Genomic DNA, 21,513 nt, shown 5'->3' with positions numbered 1-21,513 from the left:
AAAGTAAATATGAAAAAGTCAAAAAGGAGGTGAGTTTTATAGCCTCTTGTGACAAAATGCAAACATGGTTAAATAAATGTGAACTTTTGAACTTGCTTTCACAGCAGCTGACTTACTGCCAATGTGCAAAACTCTTTCTACTGTTAGCATTTGTTCAAAACCAACCAACCTCTGAGAGTCAGAAGCAGATCCACATTGAGTCTTGGCATCACTCATGTTTTAGACACCTGGTTTTTAAACATCTGCATGCTTATGGTGCATGTGCATATAGTTATTTATGCATTCTAATTGTTAGTGAGACATGGAATTTTGTGGGCGTTCATGTTACTGCCAGCAGCAACATTTATAAAGCTAAATATCAGTAACACACTGCTCACTGTTATTATTGTTACCTGTGAGGTGTAGGCAAAGTCAATGAGCAGCTCCATGGCTCTCTCATCGATGTCTCGGATAACCACTTCAGTCTGCCTGCTTTCTGCAAGCTCTCCAGTAAACATCGCCCTGAGAGAACATGGAAATCAGGAGATATATTATTGTTAGAGCTAGCACTCGAAGCACTCCCCCTGAAACACTTCGCTTTGATGTTCATTAATTGGTCAATGGATTCATTTCCATATACTGTATATTTTGCTTTTACAGATGCCGAATGGAGTTCGTCTCTTCGTACCTGAAGTAAGGGCTGCAGGCAGACAGGATAACTCTGTGGGCGTAAATCTTCTTGGCACCCACCACCAGCACCACGTCACAGAGCTCACGGTGTTTTCTCAACAGGTTGATCACCTCCAGGGTCTGCCGTGGGTGTTTATCGGAGACATAGGGCATGCGTGCAGGCTGGGGGACCCCTTCAGGGAGCTTGTTGGGGTCCCCCAGAGTACAGCGGCTGGTGATGTCCATTCCAGTGGTGTCTTGACGTGCGCTGGTGGCCCTTGATATAAAGTAAAAGTAATTGAGTGAGTAAATATATCCTTGGATTTCAACAACTCTGAACAATTCATCTTGTTCCAACTCTGCACAGCCGTCTTCTTAGTTTGATGGAAACTCAAAACTTTTTTTTAACGGGTGCTGTTAACAAATTGATGCAGCGTGTGGAAACATTTATGTAGGATGTTGAAGATTATAAATCACTCTTAGTGAGAAGCAAAGAAAAGCCTGTGAAAGCTGAGAGCAATTCTGAATTTCAGTGTCTACCACATATACCACACTCATATATTCTACTCTTGGAAAATGCAGTTGCTTAATTTGTTAGCCAAACCCAAACTCATATTTTAGTCATTAATGGATTTCAATTTCTTGTGAATACATAATATACTGTGTTATATATACTGTGTACCTGTGAATTCAAAGCTCATCATTACACACACCTGACCTTAGGTCTCAGTTTGCTAGGGTGAGAGTCACTGACAACTAGATAAACTGTGTAAACTCCACACCAGTCGCTTCACTCAGTGTACCCCTCCATCTTTTTAGAGCTGTGGGATCACTTTGGTTCTGGGACACGGATTCACTTCAGATCATGTTCCCAGTACCAGCCAAAAATCCCTGTCATGTGGACACATCTAGCTCAACATGTGGCCTTATTATTACGGGTGGAACAAATGATACGCACCCTTGGAATACTGTACATCATCAAAACTGTATTACCTATAATGGTAAAAGTTTCAACCAACACATTTGCACTAATTATTACAGTTGTTGTAAATGTATACTTTAAATCTACGTTCAACTTAGTTTAGTTTTCACAGATTTTAGTGGTCTAAATGAGCAAATAAATAAAAGAATATATTTAAAAAAAAATTTAAAAAATCCATTCAGTGCCAAAATAATTAGAGACCACTATACAATGTAATATAATCCAATACAACAAACCTTCAGTAAATCTAGAGTCTGACAGGTTGTAAAGCAACTCTGTAATGAGGCACTGTAATGAGGCACTGTAATGAGGCACTCCACCTATTTTACACATGAGGATCAGTTCACTCATCACAAGGAGTATTGTTCATGCATTGAAAGGGAAGGAAGGTCTAATGAAAAATGCATTCAATTTTTATTGTAGGGATAAAAAGTCAAAATCTGTTTTCAACTGTCAACTTTGTGGAAGTGTGTGGTGTTTTGTTTTGAAAGCTGCCTCCACATGAGGGACTGGCACCTGTGTTGCTATAAGATATCAACACACAATGATGGCATGTAATTATACCTAGAAAATTAAATTCCTTTAAACATATTAATGCACCGCCACGTAATATATCACATATTGCAGGGTTGTCTGGATTCTGATTATGTTGTTATTATGGAGAGGGTGTCTTGCTGGTACCATATCATGAGCTAAGTTTAGAATCCAGCACCTACTTATTATACATTTCTATCTTTCCTGTATGTTTTGTTTTTAGACAACAAAGCCAGAATTGTATATATTTATTTCACAGCAGCAGGGAGCCTGCCAGCCTCCTGCTGAATTAATGTGAAGGATTAATTCAGCAGGAAGAAGGAAGGAACTCATCCTATTGTGAGCGACTTACAAAATGAGCACAGAATTTTTTACAACAAATCCTTCTCCTGGTAACATGTCCATTTCTCCTTAGAGTACATCAAGCATATGTGTAATCTTTAGTTTTCAGTTGTGGACCTGGTATTTGTAGAGGCCTACATTGTGAAAGCACTAGTTTATTTTAGTAGGTGTGTGCTTCTCAGACTATAAAGAGCAGTTTGGAACTCCATCTGTGCCATTAACCTGTCAAAGGACAGACGCTGACCAGAACTTAGGATAAAGGTTTAGCAAAGCAAAAGGGATCCACTCTGATCCACCCAGTACGCTGGGGAGGGGGGCGACTAATGACTAGTCTTTGATCAAGGGGAAACTCTGTATAGTGGGGATTTGTCTGCTGCTTATGTGGTGATGTAACCACATGGGTGTCGCTGAGTCCTGGGGGGGGGGGGGGGGGCGTTCACACATTTTTTTTTCCTGTTCAGAGAAGAGGACTTTCCATGAGTAAAAAAACTAAGTTGACATATAACACCTGCCATGGTGGGGACATTAAATCTAAGCTTTGGTTCAACAGTCTAGAGAGAGTCTGGTAGTACAGTGGAAACCACTTATAGTGATCATGTCTCTCCAGGTCAAATTGATCAATGGATGATTATTATGTTTCATTGACTGCTTCAAAATACAGTACAGCTGTTTCAAATACTTGCTTTCGCTGCTGCATCTCATTGGCTCATTTTTCATCAAGAGAAAATTGCTTTTTTTTTCCCGCCATGATTTCAATGTGCACACAGCACCAGCCTCAGGTAACCAGCCTGAAGCAGACGGGTTACCGTGAGGCAATAATGGTGCCGCACCCACGAAGTACTTATCATGTGTGTATCATGGAAGTACAAAAAAAACCCGAAGAATTACCGTAGTTTTCAGTTTTTTTCTGTATGTTGTCATGTATGAAAAGACCCAATATGATATGATTTTTATCCATAGAAGTGGTTGATCACTATAAGCCGTTTCCACTGTAATACCCACTGATTTTTCATTCTGCAAAAGGATCTTATACACATTCCTTCATACTTGAATACCGCACCAACCTGCGCATTGGCTTTGCGTCCATGCACTGAAGAGCAATGTTTGGTTCCACACCTTGAGGTTAACCTACAAAGACAACAACAGCAAAAATAAATCACTCTCTTTGTACTCAGTCTGTCCTCAACTCAAATGTAATAACATATTTTCCAAAGAGCAAACACAATTTCTATTCACAATTTTGTGAAATGTGCCAATACATCCTCTTGTGAGGGCAGATTAATTGCATTTCTATTTGTTCAGTGCTGTTTAGTTATTGTAGTTTGCGCCACACCCCTGTCACCTACCATGTCTAATATGTAGCCATTCAGTGAGGCTGACATTTGATTGATGTGTTTGCTCACAATGAGTCACCAGTTTATTAGACATATCTGTACAACACATCGCAATCACATACTGCAATAAACCCTGCCTTTTAAAAACTTCTGATGTGCAGTTTTTGTTGACACTGTATCAAACAGGTGTTTAATTACCTCTGTGCTCATTTGGAGATTACAGTTGTGAGGACATTTCTGCTTTTCTGTCCATCATCATGTATGTAAATGAGAGTAGTGTAAAAAAATATCTGTCAATATCATACAGTCGCATAAGACACCAGCACTAACTACTGCCTAAAAACATTTCCACAGAAGTTGCTGTATTCAGGTATTCAGTGAGGTTGAGAGGATGAACAGAAGACATAATTTAACTGCATTATGGGTGTGTTAAATGATTAATTAAGTCCCCTTTTGCTTTTTTTATTGTAATAAACTTTGGCATCTTAGATCAAGCAGTCATTTATTATAGAAATAACTGTCCATTTGACACTGAAAACAGTTGTGAGGGTTTCAGTATCAGCTGTCAGAGTGCTGGAGCAAAGCTTTCAGATAACATCACACTAACGTTGTAAACCTTATCACAGGTCAGGATTAATTAGTGGGAGAGCAGGAAGGCGTAACGGGATCAGCAAGACAGCGGATCAGTTCATGTTAACGTTAACTTTGTGTCAAAATACCCACAACGTCAGCACACAGTCGCTCCCTCTCAGTTGTTTGTTTCTAGCTACATTCTTTACATAACTGACAAATAATAGTAAGATAGGCTAGCTGACTGTTTGTTGTTAGCAGTTTCAGCAGATAGACAGGTCCCAATACGCAGTCAGCTAGCTAGTTAGCTGTTCACAATTTCCCATGATATGGTACGAATTTAGTTTCAATTAAATGTATCGATATCTGTGGCAGAAACTAATTAGCTAAAGAGAATAAAAATGTGCTTCCACGACTAATTTTATGAGCACAGAACGATAAAAAGCATTAAATCAGCAGTAAGGATATCTGGGAACACCGTGTGCTATCGCTAGCACTGTGGCAGAGAATCCACAGGCGTTTCCTAACACAATACAAACGACTTACGCTTCGTTAAAGTGAATCGTTACAACCAAAACGACATGTATCAATAAATGAAGACATTCTTGAGTTAGCCGACATGTTCAGAGTAGCTGTGGCCGCCGCATCAGGTCGCAAACCGCGATGGAATAACATAAAATGTAACGTTAACAAAGTTCACGTCAACGCTTTCTAAACGGCGTGTGTTGACACTGTAAACAGCGACAACTATCTGACAAAAACTATACATGTTCAACACAGTTTTTTACCTTATATTTCCATCCCAGCAACAGAGAGAAGTAGCCCCGGTTGCTAATGTTTACAATTTAATGCCGTAGGTTAAACACTGGAGCTTTTCTTCCTCGGTAATATGCGCATGCCAAATACCAAGCGCCGCTTCCGGGGAATGCGTCTTGACGTCATCGCATAACACGGTGTAGACAAGCAGACGAATGTAACATTTGTCACACATCCTCACCTTATGAAATAACGAGATAATAGCTAGAGCATGTGCACAGTTTGGAGTAACACAGGAATGCACTCGTCTGTGGTACCCATACAGTCAATGCTGTTACTATAATATGACGGTGTGCCTGTCATATTCATGTATGTGCGGCTGATATCCACCAGAGAGAGCTGCAAGCCTTCAGTTTTTGGAACCTAATATTTAAGTAAAGTGTTTTAAGTGAATTAAAGTACAGAAAGAAAGACAAATCTTAAACAATCCTACACATACTGAGGTTTCAGAGATTCTGGGTTTTACAGAGCAAATATTTATTTTAGGGTTATTGTAATATCTTGTATAGGTGTTCATGTTGTTGTGGCCTCCATGGAAACACTGCTGTTATAAATACATATTTACTTTTTTTATCAGATAAAAGATGGTAAAAGATGGATTATTAGATTCTGTGTGGAATAATATACTTTTCAAGTTATGTTACTTTGTGATTTTGTGATGGATCCAATGAAAATGTCTGTTTTGTAAAAGAGGATAACAGTGCAGTGAAGGCTGTAAACTTGATTTAACTGGAGGAAATATGGAGGGAAATCTTGGGTACCGTTTTAACCTCTGGTCATTATGCTCTTCAGGGGTCAGTATCACATCCTCTTTCCTCTATTAATCAGAAATAACCTACTGTGGCATTTTTACACAGTGCACCACAGACATTAACTGAAAATACCGATTTTCTGTACATACTACCATTCGGCAGCAGTTATCTTGTTATTTTGATGAACATGTCTGGGAGTTTTCAGTTTTGTAAAAAGTTTTTTTTTCCTGACTTAACTTTGTCTATAGTTTTATTTTGAACATACTACAGTTCCATTATAGGCCATAGAGGTCTCTACCCAGTGATGAGGGATTCACAAACTCTTGAAACTTGGTTATTTAAGCATCAGATGAAAGTTGCCATCTCAGTACACAGCTGCATTTTTTACATCTTTACAGACCAACAACAACAGTTCCCAACACAGCCCAAGCTCAAGCTAACTAAAAGCTAGCTAACTAGCTAACTAGCCAGCTAAAAGTTCAGAGAGAGACTTCCAACAGGAGCCACAGCTTTACATCACTGATATTGTTTTGTTGTGCACTTTATTTTACTGCTTCATTTAGCTGCAGTCACTTCTCGTACTGTTTAAAACACACACTCAATCTGACTGTTATATTTACACTTTTCTTAAAGAACTCACATTATCAAAACTATTATCATCGTCATCTTCATACACTCAACTGAACTCACTGTCTTACTGTCATGTTCAGTTCAAAAAGTATAGTTACAACCACTGTGTATTTTTTATTTTTTCAAAGTCAAAAGAAAAGAAAAGAAAAAGGAAAGAAAAAAGAAAACAATAAAACAAGGCAAACAGAAAAAGAAAACAGAAAAAGTCAGAGGCTTTTGTCCTGTCACCATGGTGGATTTTTGTCCTCTCTAATAAAGAGGAAGGATGACGGGCCAGCCAGTAGGACGAGGAAGAAGGGAAGGAAAACTGAAGCAGAATGGACTGAATGAAAAGGTATTTAGTACTTTGTGTCCAGTAGCCAGTCTGTTTTTCTCAGAGGTGTCCCCTCTGCTGCTGCGACTGCCGTTGCCATGGAGACCACTGAGCTGCAGGTGGGAACCCATCCTATCCGGGAGGACACGGTGGAGGGTTGTTGAAGAGATAAGCGTCCCATGATCCTCCACTTCCCCGTCTTTTTCTCTGTCGTCTTGGTTTCCCTCCTCTCCTGCAACTTCTCTTTTTACTCCTCCACCTCTTACACTGTCTTCTCTCCTTTCCCTACCTCCCCTTGTTTCTCCCTGTCACACCCTCATAAACGTCCTCCAACTCCTCCTCTTCATTATATCTGTCCTCAAAGTCATCATTACTGAACTCCTGCTCTTCCACAAACTCCTTCTCTTCATCATATCTGTCCTCAAACTCCTCTTCATCATCACTGAACTCCTGCTCTTCCTCCTCCTCCACCTCCCTGAGTCTTGAGACTGGGCTCTGGTTGAGCAGTGTGGGGGTGAACAAGTGCTTTGGGCGGCCATAAAACTGGAGTTTAAAGGGAAAAGCATTGACGTTAACATTTTCTTGTCTTTTTGTTCTGTGTTGTTCAGTTGTTTACATGAAATATGTATTTCATATGGAAATGGATTCAATGGATTTAGACAGTCTCAAACAGCAGTGGAGGTTGGGAGCTGGATAAAAACTGTACCTTGCTGAAGTGGTAGGCAGCAGAGCAGAAGCCTGGGAACTCCACAGGTGATTCATCATCACTACATTCATCATGGGAGCAAAAGTCTGAGTGGGCTGTAGGAATCACAGCAACAACCACCATGCATAAGTCATGAAAAAAGGCAGACATGATATTTATTCTAACTGAAATTCCCACCAGGCATCACTGAAAAAGCAGGTTGCTACCTCAAAACACACTGGAAATTCTCTTCTAATGTCTGTCTTTGGCCCTGTTTACACCTGGTATTAACATGCGTCTTGGGTGATCCGATCACAAGTGGACAGCTTTAAGTACGTCTGCTCACACCTGGTATTAACATGCGTCTCCACATGTGTCTTGAGTGACCACTTGTGATCGGATCCCACTTCCCTACTCTACCAAATATGTTCGTTTTTAACTGGCAAGAGGACTGGGGGTCCATGTACTGTCCGTCCAAAGCTGTGTTCAACTTATTTGATAACAGGATAAACAAATATACAATGCATTGTGAGCCACCTCATGAAAATCAAAAGCCTGTCCTATTGATTTGCTCTAGGGCTGCGTCTGAAAGCGATCTCCCCATTGAGAGACGCCGGCAGGATCTGTTAGGGTCTAATGTTAACAAATGTTCTGTGTTCTTCTACTCATCCAAAAGGTCAACTGTTACACACACAGTCCAGGTTCATACAGTGAAACTGTTTGGAGTAAAACAGCTGTCCTCCTGATAAATACTGGGCTCATTATGTCAAGCAGTGCAGCAAAACTAAATACTGTAGTTATCAACTTGACAGGACAGAGGGAACTATCCAACAACGTTTAGCTTCTGAAATAATTTTTTAGATAGACAAGCCAAAAACTTTGAAGATGAAAACGGGGTACGGGAAAGGGGAAAACTTTATCCTGTTATCAAACAAGTTAAACACAGCTTTGGACCAGGAGGCAGCAATGCAATTCCCTGCCTAGTCTGCAGGAAAATAGAGGACGTCAGCTGAGTAGGTGGTCCTACAATGTGGCCCAGAACGCATTGTGTTCACACTGCAAAATGAATGTGTCCACATGCAGCCCAGACCACCTCCGAATGTAGTCTGAGTGATCGGATTTCAATCTGTCCGCAGAAGCTCCTGACTCAGGAGGTTGTTCTAGTCCAGACCCTAAAAAAACCTCACTGGCTCCTCCTGGATAACAAGTGAGACAAACAGATAGTTGTGTTGTATATCGACACATCTTGGGCCTGGCTTAAGAGCTGTACCTGTCCCCGTCTCTGGACACTTTTAGTCTTCCCAAGATCAAAAACACGAGAGAAGCAATGGCTTTGAAACAGTGTGTGTAACTGTTTAACATGAGCTGTAATCATTAGCATGTCCAGCTAACTAGCTAAGTGCCTACAGTTGTAACGCCTGAGACACACAGCCTGCCTGAACCTCAGCAATGTGTGTTCGTTGCTGAACTGTTGCGTCATATGCTTCTGTTGCCAGCTCTTATCTTTCTACATAGCGTTTGGCTTTGATAATGGCCATCAATAATAGCATGTTTCATATCAGTTAATCATAAATTTCATTTATATTTAGTTTAGTCAGAAAAAGATTAAGAAGCATGTGCTCAATTGTTAAAAATAAATAAGTAATATGTGAGGTGAAAGTGGCTTTCTGTCAGGGCTCGGGAGATGCAGGAGTGGACCCAAACACAGAGACCGGAATGCAGATATGATGAAAAACTCTTTTAATAGTGGATGGTCACAGACAGGTAAACAGGGCTGAACAGAACTAGCAGAAGGAACAACACAAAACGATCCAACCAAGACTGAACAGAAAACCAGAACTTAAGAAACTGAACTAACAAGGAGATGAGGTGCAGGTGGGGAGATGGGTGGAGAACTCGAGAGGGGAATGAACATACAGGGAGCTGATTGGCTGAGGACACACAGGGAGCGGGGCAGGGCTGACGAGGCTAACACAGGGCAGGTGTGGGGAAGACAGCAGGGCAGGGCTAACGAGTCCAAATGCAGGGCAGGTGTGGAGGAGTACATGAACACACAAATGAAACAGAACAAAAACCCAGAAAACAAACTGAATGCCATCTACACTAACCCATCCAAAACCACCCACAAACACAAACCCAAGCACACAACCCAACAAACCAATGATGCAGTGATGAGCCGAGGGACTAAACAAACGTGCAAATAGCTAATGTTTTCGGAACATCACGAATTCAAATGAAACATTTCTAAACCTCCTCTGATTATTAACTGTGCACTGGTAGGATATAAACTAGCCCCTAGCTATACAACAACAAAGGCATACATTTCATGGCCATCAAACTTTTAGAAAAACTTTTAACAACAAACTTGATCATCAGAAAATAACGCATTGTAGTTATGAATGAAGCAGTCTCTGCCATGATAAAATCAACACATGGGCTGTAATCCCATTTGTCTGGTGCCCTGCTGTCATCCTGGTCACTATATCAAAAACTGTAGATTAAGTCACACAACATCAGAGTTCATTTAGTTATGATATATCAGTTTAGCTAACGTACTTAGGTTAGTCTAACCTCAATCACATATGCATAAATCTAGCATAACATTAACACAACTTGCATAGAAATAAGTTATTGGATGAATGAAACATACAAATCAAACGAAATGTGCCTTGAAAACTCATTTAACATTAGCTAAATAACTACACAACAAAATAGCAGTGCCTCCATCACAGACTGACACCTTGTGAAACTGAGAGAGGAGAGATGAAGGAGTGGTCTGCTCATTAACCACTACGCTAACTGCACCAAGGGCGTTTATGTGTGGCACCAATGTGCATTCACGCGCTACACAGTGACATAATGACCCTTCTATCTATTGAAGTTTCTTTGCCTGCCATCATGTGGTCCGTAAAATTTCAGTTCACTGTTGACAAATAACATGTTTAGCTCCTAAAGAGGAGAAAAACTTGCTCTGCTATCTAAAATATTAGGAAATATGTCCACTACTCTGTTAAATTAGTATTTAATTTCTGAAATGGCTTATTTAGCCTTTTCTGGGCAAATTAAAACCACCCTAAATGTGAAATTTGTTAATTACCAGTTATATTTCAGTGTCACAAAAGCTGCAGGAGACATGTTGTATTAATCAGCAGGACTGTATGAAACAGTAAACATCGGAAGTATGCAGGTGGGGAGGGTTATTAACTACTCAATGAGGAAGTTTTTGTTGTTGTTGTTGTTTTTAATCCAGAGCACAAATTCATTTTTATCACTTTTACATCATTACTTTAATGTTCCTGTAGAGTAAAGAAAAAACATGTCAAGAATTTAGTGACTTTAAACATCAACACCTTATTTTTTTCTTTAATATATCATATCATATACATTGTACTAAAATACATTCTGTTGCAACTACAAAAAATAAGTTTTATTTACCTTATATGACATCAATGTAACATTACACTGTCAGTCTGTCAGAATAGAAAAAATGTGTATATATTTATAATACACCCACATCAGGATCACCACTCCCAGTGCAGACTTGTGGACCAAATTCACAAATGAAGATTCCATTAAGGCAGACACACACACACACACACACACACACACACACACACACACACACACACACACCATCACAGCGTGTGTATGATCGTCTGTGCCTTTGACCATATATTTGATAAAACAATTCAACAAGGATTAAAAAGAGATGATACAAAACATCAGCACTGTGCTTTTAAAAGAAAACACAGACATGACTTTTAGTCTAACCTCTCTCAATCGAGGACATGCATTCCTCATTTGCTGATTAGAAGCTGACCTTGAGACCGTAGTAGGCAGAGAAAGAGAATAACAGACACAACCTTTCTTTTTATTGTTCTTTACTCTGTGATGATGCAGCCCAATTAGGTTTGTGCTGTACATAAAGAAGCTGTATTTTAAAAGTGCCTTCCTAGAGCAAATATCACAAAGTTTCACAAGACAATAAAAAAAAGCTTATCACTAATGACTAGCAAACTGAAATATTGTTATTGAGTCCTATCAGTAACCAACAGGGCTAACAGACAGAGGATCAAAATCTTTTAAAATGGGGAGTTTTTATTTCTACATTTACTGAAGCCTGGTCATGGCCTTTTGGAACACTGAAAGATAAACTTTTTGCCCTTTTAGACAATTTTGAATAAGCGATCAAAACAAATTGCAACTTTTGTTACTTTCAGAGTCTCCGGTATGACTGGACCAAACAGACAAAAGCTCACAAGCACTGCATCTCCTGAGCGTTAGTGCCTGTAGGTAAATCCCCGAAGGCCTCTGAGTGGTTTCAGATGCAGAGTCAAAGCAGAGAAGCCAGACCCCTCACATGTAACTCCCAGCAACTAATCCCCCGCTGAAAACGGGAGGGAAACACTTCTCCACTTCTCCAGCTCCTTTTTAAGAAATCATATGTGGTACATTACGTCATACTTATCATTCAATCAATTTTTTTTATCAATGTGGGCCAACTACGCAAAATATGAGGGGGCTTTTAAAGTCATAATCAGCTTTTCATAGGCTAATTATGGACTGATGTCATCATTAAAAATATGAGATACAATAACATCTATAGCCCTATAACAATGTCTCCATAGTGCCTAAGGTGATTAAGTGATACATGTTTTTTTCAAAGCCTCAGGCCTGCACTTGAATTTGAAAAAATGTGAATTACTTCCAAATCATACTTGCAATTCTGATATGATTTGTGACATTCCAGTGAAACAGGAGGTGAAATACCTTGGCACTGTAATTAATGAAAAAGAAAGTGACAGCGAAGGGAAAAGAATTTATGCCATGAAATCATCTTTAAACCACTGGCTTTTAAGAGATCTCTATCTTTGGTGGAATCCTATTGCCCAAGTCAGAGGGGATTTCTTGTTTAATATACCCTTGCCATTCTTTATTCATTAACGTTGAGCCAAACACAGTAAGATGTGCCAACTCTATAATTTTTAATTTTATTTTGAAAAATAAAACCCACTACCCACTACTAACCACCCTCACATTATAAAACTTTTCATCTATTTCTCCCACTAGAGTTTTGTTACAAAACATTCAGATTTGAATATGGACCGTGTTCTTTTTGTACCTTTGAAACAGAATCTTTACAGCATCTTTTTTTTTCTTGTTCAGTAAGTAAAATATTTTGCAAAAACGTCCTTGTCTGGTTATCTTTGAGATTAAGATTGATAGGGTCCCAGTGTTTGAGTTTTCCCACATCAGATTCTTTTTAGACAATCTGCCATCAACATATTTAACATGTTTAATCTCATTATAATTGTGAGCAAATACCATATTCATACATCAAAGTGGAAAGGCACCAAATCCTCATTTACTTCAGACTGATTTTGTAAATTATTTTAAATCACTAAAATGTGTAACAAACAAGAAAAAAAAATCATCTAAAATTATTGAGGTTATATCGTAATATTTATTATTTTAAATAGAGAAAAGGGCTGCTCTGGTTGATGTTGATCATTTGGCTGATTATTTATGAATTCATAAAAGGTTGGCATTATTGTATTAATGTGTTACCCCCTGTATATTTCTCTTGGGTTTTTATTTTTTATTTGTTTGTTTGTTTTGTTGTTGTTTTTTAGTTTTTCCTCATAGATTTACTTGCATTGTGTGTTCTCACATTCTGGTGTTATTTAACATATGGTGCTATTGTCAATAAAGTATTTAAAAAGGGCATTTCCTGTCACATGACTCTGCATTCTAAACATCACAACGGAACATGACAGATGGATGATGATGCAATGATGATGCAATAAAGGCTTTTGATGCAATAAAGGCTTTTGCCTTTATTGCATCATGGAATTCATATCATCATGGAATTCAGCAACTCAAATGATTTGAAATACAGAATCTTCACAGGAACAAGGTTATAGCTGATAAGTCAGACCTAAACTAGAGAACACTCACATTAACAGAACACAGTCATTTGCTCTAATTAAGGACACTCTTTAAGATAAAGATGGCCGATAAAGACGACCGATATCATATTGATGAAGCTGTATTTACAGCTTTTGGTAAATATCAAAAGCAGGCGGAAGATCTGGTAAAACCTCTCGTCCATGAAATAAAAAATCTGCACCCGCTCATACTAGAAAACAATGCGCTAAAGAGAAAAATAACGTTTTTTGAGTTAAATGAAGAACAAGTTACTTACCTCAAAAAGGATGTGGCAGATCTGAAGGTTCAGCTAAAGCTAAAGAAGGACTTTGCAAACAGCTGGAGGTATGACAAGGAATATTTAATTCAACAAGCAGAGCAACTGAAACAGGTGAGCAAGGAGAGAGACCTCCTGAGTAAAGAGTTGCTGCACTACAAACGTCAATGCTTAACATTGAAAAAGACAAACAAGGACCTGAGAGAGACCCTGAACAAGCGGGAGTCACTCCTAACGGAGAAAAGCCATGTCCTTGAGCTGGAGGTGGAGAAACTTCAGAGGGAGAAAAGCAGTCTGGAAAACACTGTCTTAATTGCAAAAACCAACAGCGACAGACTTGCCCAAAAAGATAAGGAGATTCTCAAGGAAGAAAAGAAAAGATATTCTGAGCTTCAGTTACAACTGAAACGGTCACACAAAGAGCCAGAATACATACCTGAACCAACTGTAGTTTTCACATTACAGTTTTATAACAATGGTGACGTAATTAAAGAGCACGAGGAGCATGACCAGTTAAAGAAAAAGCTGCTCACCACGAAACAAGAACTGGTCACCATAGGCAGACAACTGGAAAAGAGTTGTCAAAAAATAAAGGCAAAGGAAAGGGAATGTGAGCAGCTGAAGTCCAGTATACCCCGGCTGCCGCCCCCAGAGACAATAGAGGAGATCCCGAAACTCCACCGGATAATCAGAGAGCAAAGTAAAAGGATCAAGGTTCTAATGGCAGAGGCTAATGTGTTCGAAATAAAAGCTGAAGAGTACAAGAGGGACAAGGAGAAACTGGTTGAAAGGGTAGCAGAAATCAAAAAAATGTACCTGAATGAGAAAATGCAGAAGAGGGATTTGGAGGAGGCCTTGAGGAGAAGTGAAGTCCAAAAAGTGCCTCAAGACACACCAAGAGCCTTTCAGATCCCCATGATCCTCAACTCCATTGTGTTGCACAAGCGCACAAGAGAAAAACAAGGTCTCACTGAGAGCCAAACCATCAAATCAAAGCAGAAGTCTAAAGTTCAGCCCCAGGTGCCCACCATCACCAATAAGGTAGTACTGAAGTCTGAAAAGAAATCAGGACAGACATACCTACCCCCCATAGACAAACATATCCCTCATAAGACTAAGATCAAAACACTTCATGCACCTCTCCCACCCATCACTAGAAAGTCTCAGGTAAGGCCTGTAGCGGCCCAGAGTGCCTTTCAACCCTGACAATACACATTTTGATCTTAATTTCCCAATAATTTATGTCTTATCATAAATAGTAGACACTCTAGTTTTAAAAATATATATTAGCTGACCTCCCACACATATTTTCAGATAATTATGGGCCAATATTCCAACTTTGTCCTTGGCTAAAAATAGATGTGTGCGAAGTGGAAAAAAAATACTCGTACACTGTGCAACTACAAATTGCAACCATAAAAGTATATGAATTCTAGAAGGATTTAAAATTGAAACGACGGATACAGGAAGTGGTGACGCTCGTAACGTTAGCGGAGCGTTAACTGCAGCATGACCGAAAGAAGCACAACCAGTTAGCCTCTGCTAGCCTCTCAGCTCACCCCGGCTCTCTGTTTAGATCCAAACGGAGCACCGAGTCCCGATTTGTTATTCAGGTTAAAGTGGAGAGAACCAGAGGGTCTGTCGGCCAGCTGAGTGAAGTGAAACCTGCGCAAAAAACACTGTAACCATCACGGTAAAACAGTCCGTACAGAACTGCTGTGTTCAGCTGCACAGATAGGAAATCACTCGGCTGACAGGATGTACCACTCTGTCAGGAAAAATATTTTATTCTTCCCTTTTTGGTGTATAACAACGGTTGGTAACCAGCATAGTGGATGCATTACTGCCACCCTCCGCTTCGGACAGTGAACCAATGATTAAAACCTACACATTATTCCTGTCTGTTTAATAAACTACAAAACAAACCTGCTGCTCCACCCTCTTGGCAGGTCCATTACAGTTTTAGTGCTGAAAAACAATGCCGAAAAACAATGCCGAAAAACAATAGGGTCTTCGCCCTTTGGGCTCAGGCCCTAATTACATTTTCTGAATGCCATGATGTCACTGTCCTAAACAGGGTTATTTCCTTAATAAATAAAATAAAATAAACCATCTTTACAATTGCAATTCATACATTTTTTTTAATTTGGAGAAAACTGATATTTGAATCTGTGATATTTGATATGTGAATTTGAAATATGAAAATGACGTTTAAAATGAGTGCATTCTCAATCTATTTGAAATAAATAATTTCCCCCCTTGTTTAAAGAAGTATAAATTAACCAGTACCATTTTACAATAAGACTACCCTTATAAAAGGATTTATAAATGGTTCATAATTAGGTTATTAATAGGGTTGTAATCACTTTATAAATTATTAATAAACACATCAAATAAAATCAAATGATGCTATACTAGGTATTAATTACATTGTATAATATCCTTTATGGATAATTATACAGAAATGGTCCATATTGATGTCTCCAGCAGTTTTTGTTTTTTAAAGCTATGTTTGATTGTCTAGTACAAGAGAGCCCAGTCTATAATATATACAAGATTTTAACAAGACTAGATCAAAACCAAGTATATGGCTGGACTAACTGTGTATGGTCAATGTGTTAAATTGTGGGCAATTTGTTACGGGGATAGTCAGTGGTAGTGTTTATAATGTGAATTCCTGGATATTAAATGTTCATCTGCAATTTTCTGTAGTGGTGCTTGGGAGGGGTTTTACTTTATATTTTTATTTATATTTTTTAAATATAAATAAATTTCCATTTATCTCATTTTTGTGTATAAGCACCTACATTCATTAAATAGCAAAATCTCGAATTTGGAAAGAATTAAGCATTTTACCAGTACTTTACACTACACTTATAAAGTGAAAGTGTCTGCTCTGTGACTGTCTGCAGCAGCAGCAGAGTCACAGCACAGAGTAGTGGAGTGAGACATCTGTCTTCCTTCCTGCTCTCTACCATTGAATGTACATTGGTCTATGTTATTGTTTTCCCATTATGCTAAAGATAAAGTGTAAACTGCTCTAGCTTGGAGATTTTGTTATTGTTAGTTAACTTAGTGTAGCTGTGACACACACAGGCACTAGTTAGTGGCAAAGATTGCAAGAAAAACTGAAACAATCTGCACAAAATCTACAATGGCAAAATGAGTTTGATATTACAGCTGTTTAAAATTGTTGCCCAAGTTTAATCAAGAAGATGTTGGATCTTTTTTTGAGGCATTTGAAGCCCCATTTTCTAGAGGTAAGGTACTTTGCCATAATTGTAAAAAGTCAGGTCATATTAAATCCAGCTGTATTGCTCTGAAAAGAAAGGAAGGAAAATCGGTCGCTCAGTTTGCAACTCAGGCCAGAGTAATCTCAGAAGACCCACTGGTCACAACTCCCAGGGGGTTGTCGGGGTAGCCTGCACTGTTCATTACATTGATTTCACACACTTGTAAGTAAATATGGCATATGTGGAAGATTTTTTTGCTTCTCCGTCAGGGGTGTTTTTAGATCAATGTACAAAAGAGCAACTGTTGAAAATAGCAGAGTACTACGACACTGATATTGGTGACAAATGTCTAAAAGAAAGAGTGAAGGCCATTTTGCAATCAAATTTATTTGAAAAAAAGATATTGATTAATGATCCATCAGCTGTTCCTCCGAGCTCCATGTTGTCTCTGCTCTTAGTAGCAACTGGTTTGACATTTGACCAGCAAAAAGAGTTGCTCATGTTACAGCTTGACCATGATAAATTTAAATTAAAAGCAAAATTGGAGAAGGAATTGGCTGTGGAGAGGATGCGTCAGCAGACAGAACAGGCCAAATTGGAAATGGAGCAGTCCAGACTGGCACTAATTAAGGAAGGCAAGCTTTCAGCTATGGGTGAGTTAAACAGGAAGTCTCCCCTATCTCAGCAGTCTGTGGATAGTTTTGATGTCTTGGGAAATTTACGTCTTCTGCCAAAGTTTTCTGAAAGAGATCCAGAGTCATTTTTTTTTCAGACCCAGTGCTTCAGTGTCTGCTGACGGGCAGAGCATAGGAAGCCTGTTCAGCTTTAACTGATGCAGATAGTCAGAAATATTCTTTGGTGAAGTCAGCTGTCCTTAGGGTTCATGAGTTGGTTCTGGAAGCCTATGGGCAACAATTTAGGACCTGGAAAAAGGAGAGAAGCAGAGTCATCTGGAGTTTGCACGTGATCTGACCACTTATTTTACACATTGGTGAGCTGCCTCAGACATTGATGATTTTGAGGGTCTGTGTGAACTTGTTATGTTAGAGCAATTTAAAAATTCACTTTCTGTGTGTGTGGTGACCTACATTGGTGAGCAGAAATCAAAAAATGTGGCTGAAGCAGCGGCTCTTGCTGATGATTATGTGTTAACTCACAGAGGCAGTTTTGGGGAGCCCCAGCTTAGTAAGAGTAACAGCGACAATGGAGTCATTTGGCCGGCATGCTAAAACCTTTCAAGTTGAGAGTAAAGGTAGCAGTCATCTGCCTGAGTCAGAGAAGGTTTGTAACTACTGTCACAAACGGGGACACTGTAAAGCAGACTGTCATTGGCTAAAATCTAAGTCTTAAAGTACCTTCAGTGCCCAGGAAAAGGGGTTGCTTTAGCCGCACCATTCCTCAGGTTGTCACCTCTGATAGTCATGTTTTGGACTTGCATGATAAAGACTCTTGTCCCCCGGAGTTGGATTCGTACTGGCCGTTTATCACAAAACGTTTTGTGTCTATGGTGGGAGGTGGCATGAATGTGCCGGTGACTATTTTGAGGGACACGAGGGCTTTTGATTCTTTCATTCGGGTTGGAGTTTTGCCCTTGTCTAACGAAACGGAAACAGGCAGCTCCAGTCCTGTTTGTGGGATGGATTTAAATGTTCTGTGGGTCCCATTGCACAAAGTGATGCTTCATTGTGATTATTTTCGGAGTGAAGCTGAGCTGGCGGTGCGCCGCCATTGCCAATCACAGGAGTTTCAGTTGTCCTGGGTACAGATTTGATCGGTGCTCGGGTGTGGACAGGTGTACCCCTGGCGGTGGCGGTGGTGCTGGTGCCACTGGCGAGATTGGAGCCAGACGAAAATGAACGTGATCTTCGCTCACGCTTTGTTTCAAAAATTACAACAAATCTTGAGTGGTTTATCTGCAACTGTTATCTGAACAGCAAGCTTGACAGGCCAAAGTAACAAAATGGACTTGGCTTAGGAAACAGCCAATTAGATGTTGTAAATGTTGTGATGTTGTTTAATGGGACAGATTGATGACTCATTTGCTGGGTTTGAGGTCCCTGTGGAGGATGCCATAGCTGTGGATATACTCCAAAGCCATGGTGGTCTCTGTGACATACATCCTCATACATACATCCACCTAAAAGGACAAGAGGAGATATAAAAACAGACACTGTCAGGTCAGATGTGATGTTAGTTCTTCTCAGTGTATGTTGGGTGGGTACAATGGATGTGAAGTCCAAAGATAATAGAGGAAAGTCATTTTAAACTCATTTATCTGCTCTATCTGTCTAAACAAACATAACATTTGTATATGTGTGTGCATGCACAATCCAAAGCAACCTCCCTTACCTGCTATGTACTCTATGATAATGCAGAGGTCCATCTGTGTCTTAAAAGAGCAAAACATTGAGACGATGTAGGGGCTCTCAGCGAAGGTGAGGACATCTCGCTCCACCAACACCTGCTGGTTCTGAATCTTATTTGTCAAGTTCTGCCATTTTATGACTCTCATGGCAAAAGCTTGACTGCTTAGCTTGTGATGCACAAGGTTTACAGACCTGCACAAGAGGAAAAAGGAAACATCAGCAGGTTCTACTACTGAACATCAGCTCTGATTTGACAAGAAACTCTCCAGGAACATTCTTAACGTAAGCACAAAAGGATTCTACAGTATGCCATCCTGGTTCCAGTTTCTTTTCTGCTTTGACTGGACTCTCTGTAGTGTCCAAAGAGTCAGAACATAAAGAAGTCTAACTCACCCAAAGCAGCCACCACTGACCCACTTCACTGTTTCAAAGTTGCTCTCTACTGGTTTCCTGAGTGGAGGACTGCAAGCTGAGGAGGTCTAAATCAAACACACAAAAGAGACTGTAATAAATGAATAAACTAAATACAAAAAGTAGGCATTATAAACAAAGGGATGTGTGTGTTTCTTAGAATTGGTTTAGAAAAAATAAAACATGGCTGACATTTAAACACCTACCTCATAGAGAAGTTTCTCCTTTTCATTTAGTAGCTCCATAAAGTAGTGGGAGCTAAACTGAACCTCAGGGCACAAATGGCCTAGAGCAGGCTGCTTCTAGTGACTTGAGCCAACCATTTTTTCCCCTCTGTGTCAGAGAGGAAACTGTATATTCGTACTTCTTTCAAAGCGATTGGAACACAGCAAACCCTGGTGGAAACTATACGCAAGGACAACACGGAGGAAAGGGCACAAACTGTTTTACATGCTATTCATGTTTATAAGAGATTTGTTTAATGAATTCATTGTGGCAAATAAGTGCATAGTAAAAAGACAAAAGACTACATAAATAAAATATATGGTTATGTGTATAAACATATGTGTTTTAATGTGTCTTGTCTGGATGTGATGTGTACCCTCATGATGCACCCTTTTTAATAGCAGATTTCTGAACATACAAGCCAAAGAATATATTATGTATCAATGTATATATTAATAAGTGCAGAGGCGCATAAGAATTGTATATAAAAAGATTAATTTAATTCCACTTATTTGCAATGGATTTCCCAAGATAACACCCTTAACATCATCTGCTGCTAGTCCATTGATTCATTGACAATCATTAATAGTCACCTATTGATCTTCTGTCCTATCTGAAAGCTAAAGATTACATAAATCATTAAGATTACATAGGCTCTTAGTTACCATGGGATTATTGAAACCACCATGAACTAAAGCAATGATAGAAATTAATTTTGAAACATCCCTTCCCCCCTCCCTCTAAGTATATCAATAACCATCAGGATGTGATTGCTCTTGACTATCATACAAGTTTAAGAACATAATTTTTTTTTAATTCAAAGCAAGAAACAAGAACAACACACTCTTAACCAACGTAACGTTAGCCTAAAATATGTGAACAAGGCAGGTAACAGAAGTTCACACTAATCCTCAAATCTAAAGGAATTTTACTTTTTAAACAAACATATTGATGTAACTACATACACATGCTGGTGTGCTATATAAACATATTACATATATACATACACTATATAAATATTGTAAATCAATGCATTTATTGAGTACTAATTACCAAAAATCGCAGTTCTGTCTCTCTGTATATACATTTTCAAATTGCTCGCCGAAAACTTCCTGGAACTGTCTTCCTGGAAAACCTTCTGTTTTCCATGTTCAATGTGATGCACACAGTGGCACAAAACAGCAGAGGGAGTAATTTTCTCCTTTTGAACTGGCTGCATGAGTGATTATGAGATTGAAAACACCAGTGATACTAATTAAAACACAACAGTCTGCTTAAAGTATCACTACAAATCAATGATTTCTTACAACTTCTAAAAGATACCAATAATTTTGTCCAGGCTATTTTAGAATGTCTTTGTAGAATAAGCATGAGTTCAGTTATTTTCACAATTTTTTGTTTTGTTCCACTGCAAACCAAACAGACACGCATTAATAGTAAAATATCTTTTCATTTCAACACTGTCCA

The 21,513-nt window shown here is 39.1% G+C and overlaps 2 protein-coding genes and 1 long non-coding RNA gene across 5 annotated transcripts in view; all 3 read right to left on the bottom strand.

The window, feature by feature from the left end:
- klhl20 (kelch-like family member 20) overlaps nt 1–5,353 on the bottom strand; it is a 37,759-nt gene extending 32,406 nt beyond the window's left edge. Inside the window, exons 1-4 of one of the 3 annotated variants that reach the window (XM_044367250.1) lie at nt 5,199–5,353; nt 3,571–3,634; nt 668–925; nt 393–501 (exon numbers count right to left, since the gene is read on the bottom strand). In XM_044367250.1, the coding sequence (XP_044223185.1) occupies nt 393–501; nt 668–925; nt 3,571–3,593 (390 nt within the window). In that variant the 5' untranslated portion in view covers nt 3,594–3,634; nt 5,199–5,353. Of the gene's footprint in view, nt 1–392; nt 502–667; nt 926–3,570; nt 3,635–4,956; nt 5,091–5,198 lie in introns of those variants that run through there. The other 2 variants (XM_044367248.1, XM_044367249.1) reach the window with 2 other exon arrangements.
- Nucleotides 5,354–5,752: 399 nt separating this feature from the next.
- Nucleotides 5,753–7,947, bottom strand: LOC122993255 (proline-, glutamic acid- and leucine-rich protein 1-like). Its single transcript, XM_044367251.1, has 2 exons — nt 7,628–7,947; nt 5,753–7,464 (listed from the first exon to the last, which is right to left on the bottom strand). The coding sequence occupies exons 1-2, from the start codon at nt 7,775–7,777 to the stop codon at nt 7,207–7,209; spliced, it is 408 nt and encodes a 135-aa protein (XP_044223186.1). The 5' UTR covers nt 7,778–7,947; the 3' UTR covers nt 5,753–7,206.
- Nucleotides 7,948–18,918: 10,971 nt separating this feature from the next.
- LOC122994144 lies at nt 18,919–20,468 on the bottom strand. Its single transcript, XR_006406521.1, has 3 exons — nt 20,028–20,468; nt 19,804–19,889; nt 18,919–19,602 (listed from the first exon to the last, which is right to left on the bottom strand). It is a non-coding gene; the product is annotated as an uncharacterized LOC122994144 (long non-coding RNA).
- Between the last annotated feature and the right edge of the window lie 1,045 nt (nt 20,469–21,513).

The sequence above is a fragment of the Thunnus albacares genome, chromosome 12, assembly GCF_914725855.1.
Source record: "Thunnus albacares chromosome 12, fThuAlb1.1, whole genome shotgun sequence".
In the NCBI taxonomy this organism is placed as follows: domain Eukaryota; kingdom Metazoa; phylum Chordata; class Actinopteri; order Scombriformes; family Scombridae; genus Thunnus; species Thunnus albacares.
The sequence above is the reverse complement of the archived record's forward strand: the minus strand, read 5'-3'. Positions and strand labels throughout refer to the sequence as shown.

Excerpts from the sequence above, each read along its gene's own strand:
- LOC122993255 (XM_044367251.1), bottom strand. The coding sequence starts at position 7,777 with ATGTCTGCCTTTTTTCATGACTTATGCATGGTGGTTGTTGCTGTGATT. Across the intron at positions 7,465-7,627 it reads CTGCCTACCACTTCAGCAAG|TTTTATGGCCGCCCAAAGCA; the intron begins GTACAGTTTTTA and ends TTTAAACTCCAG.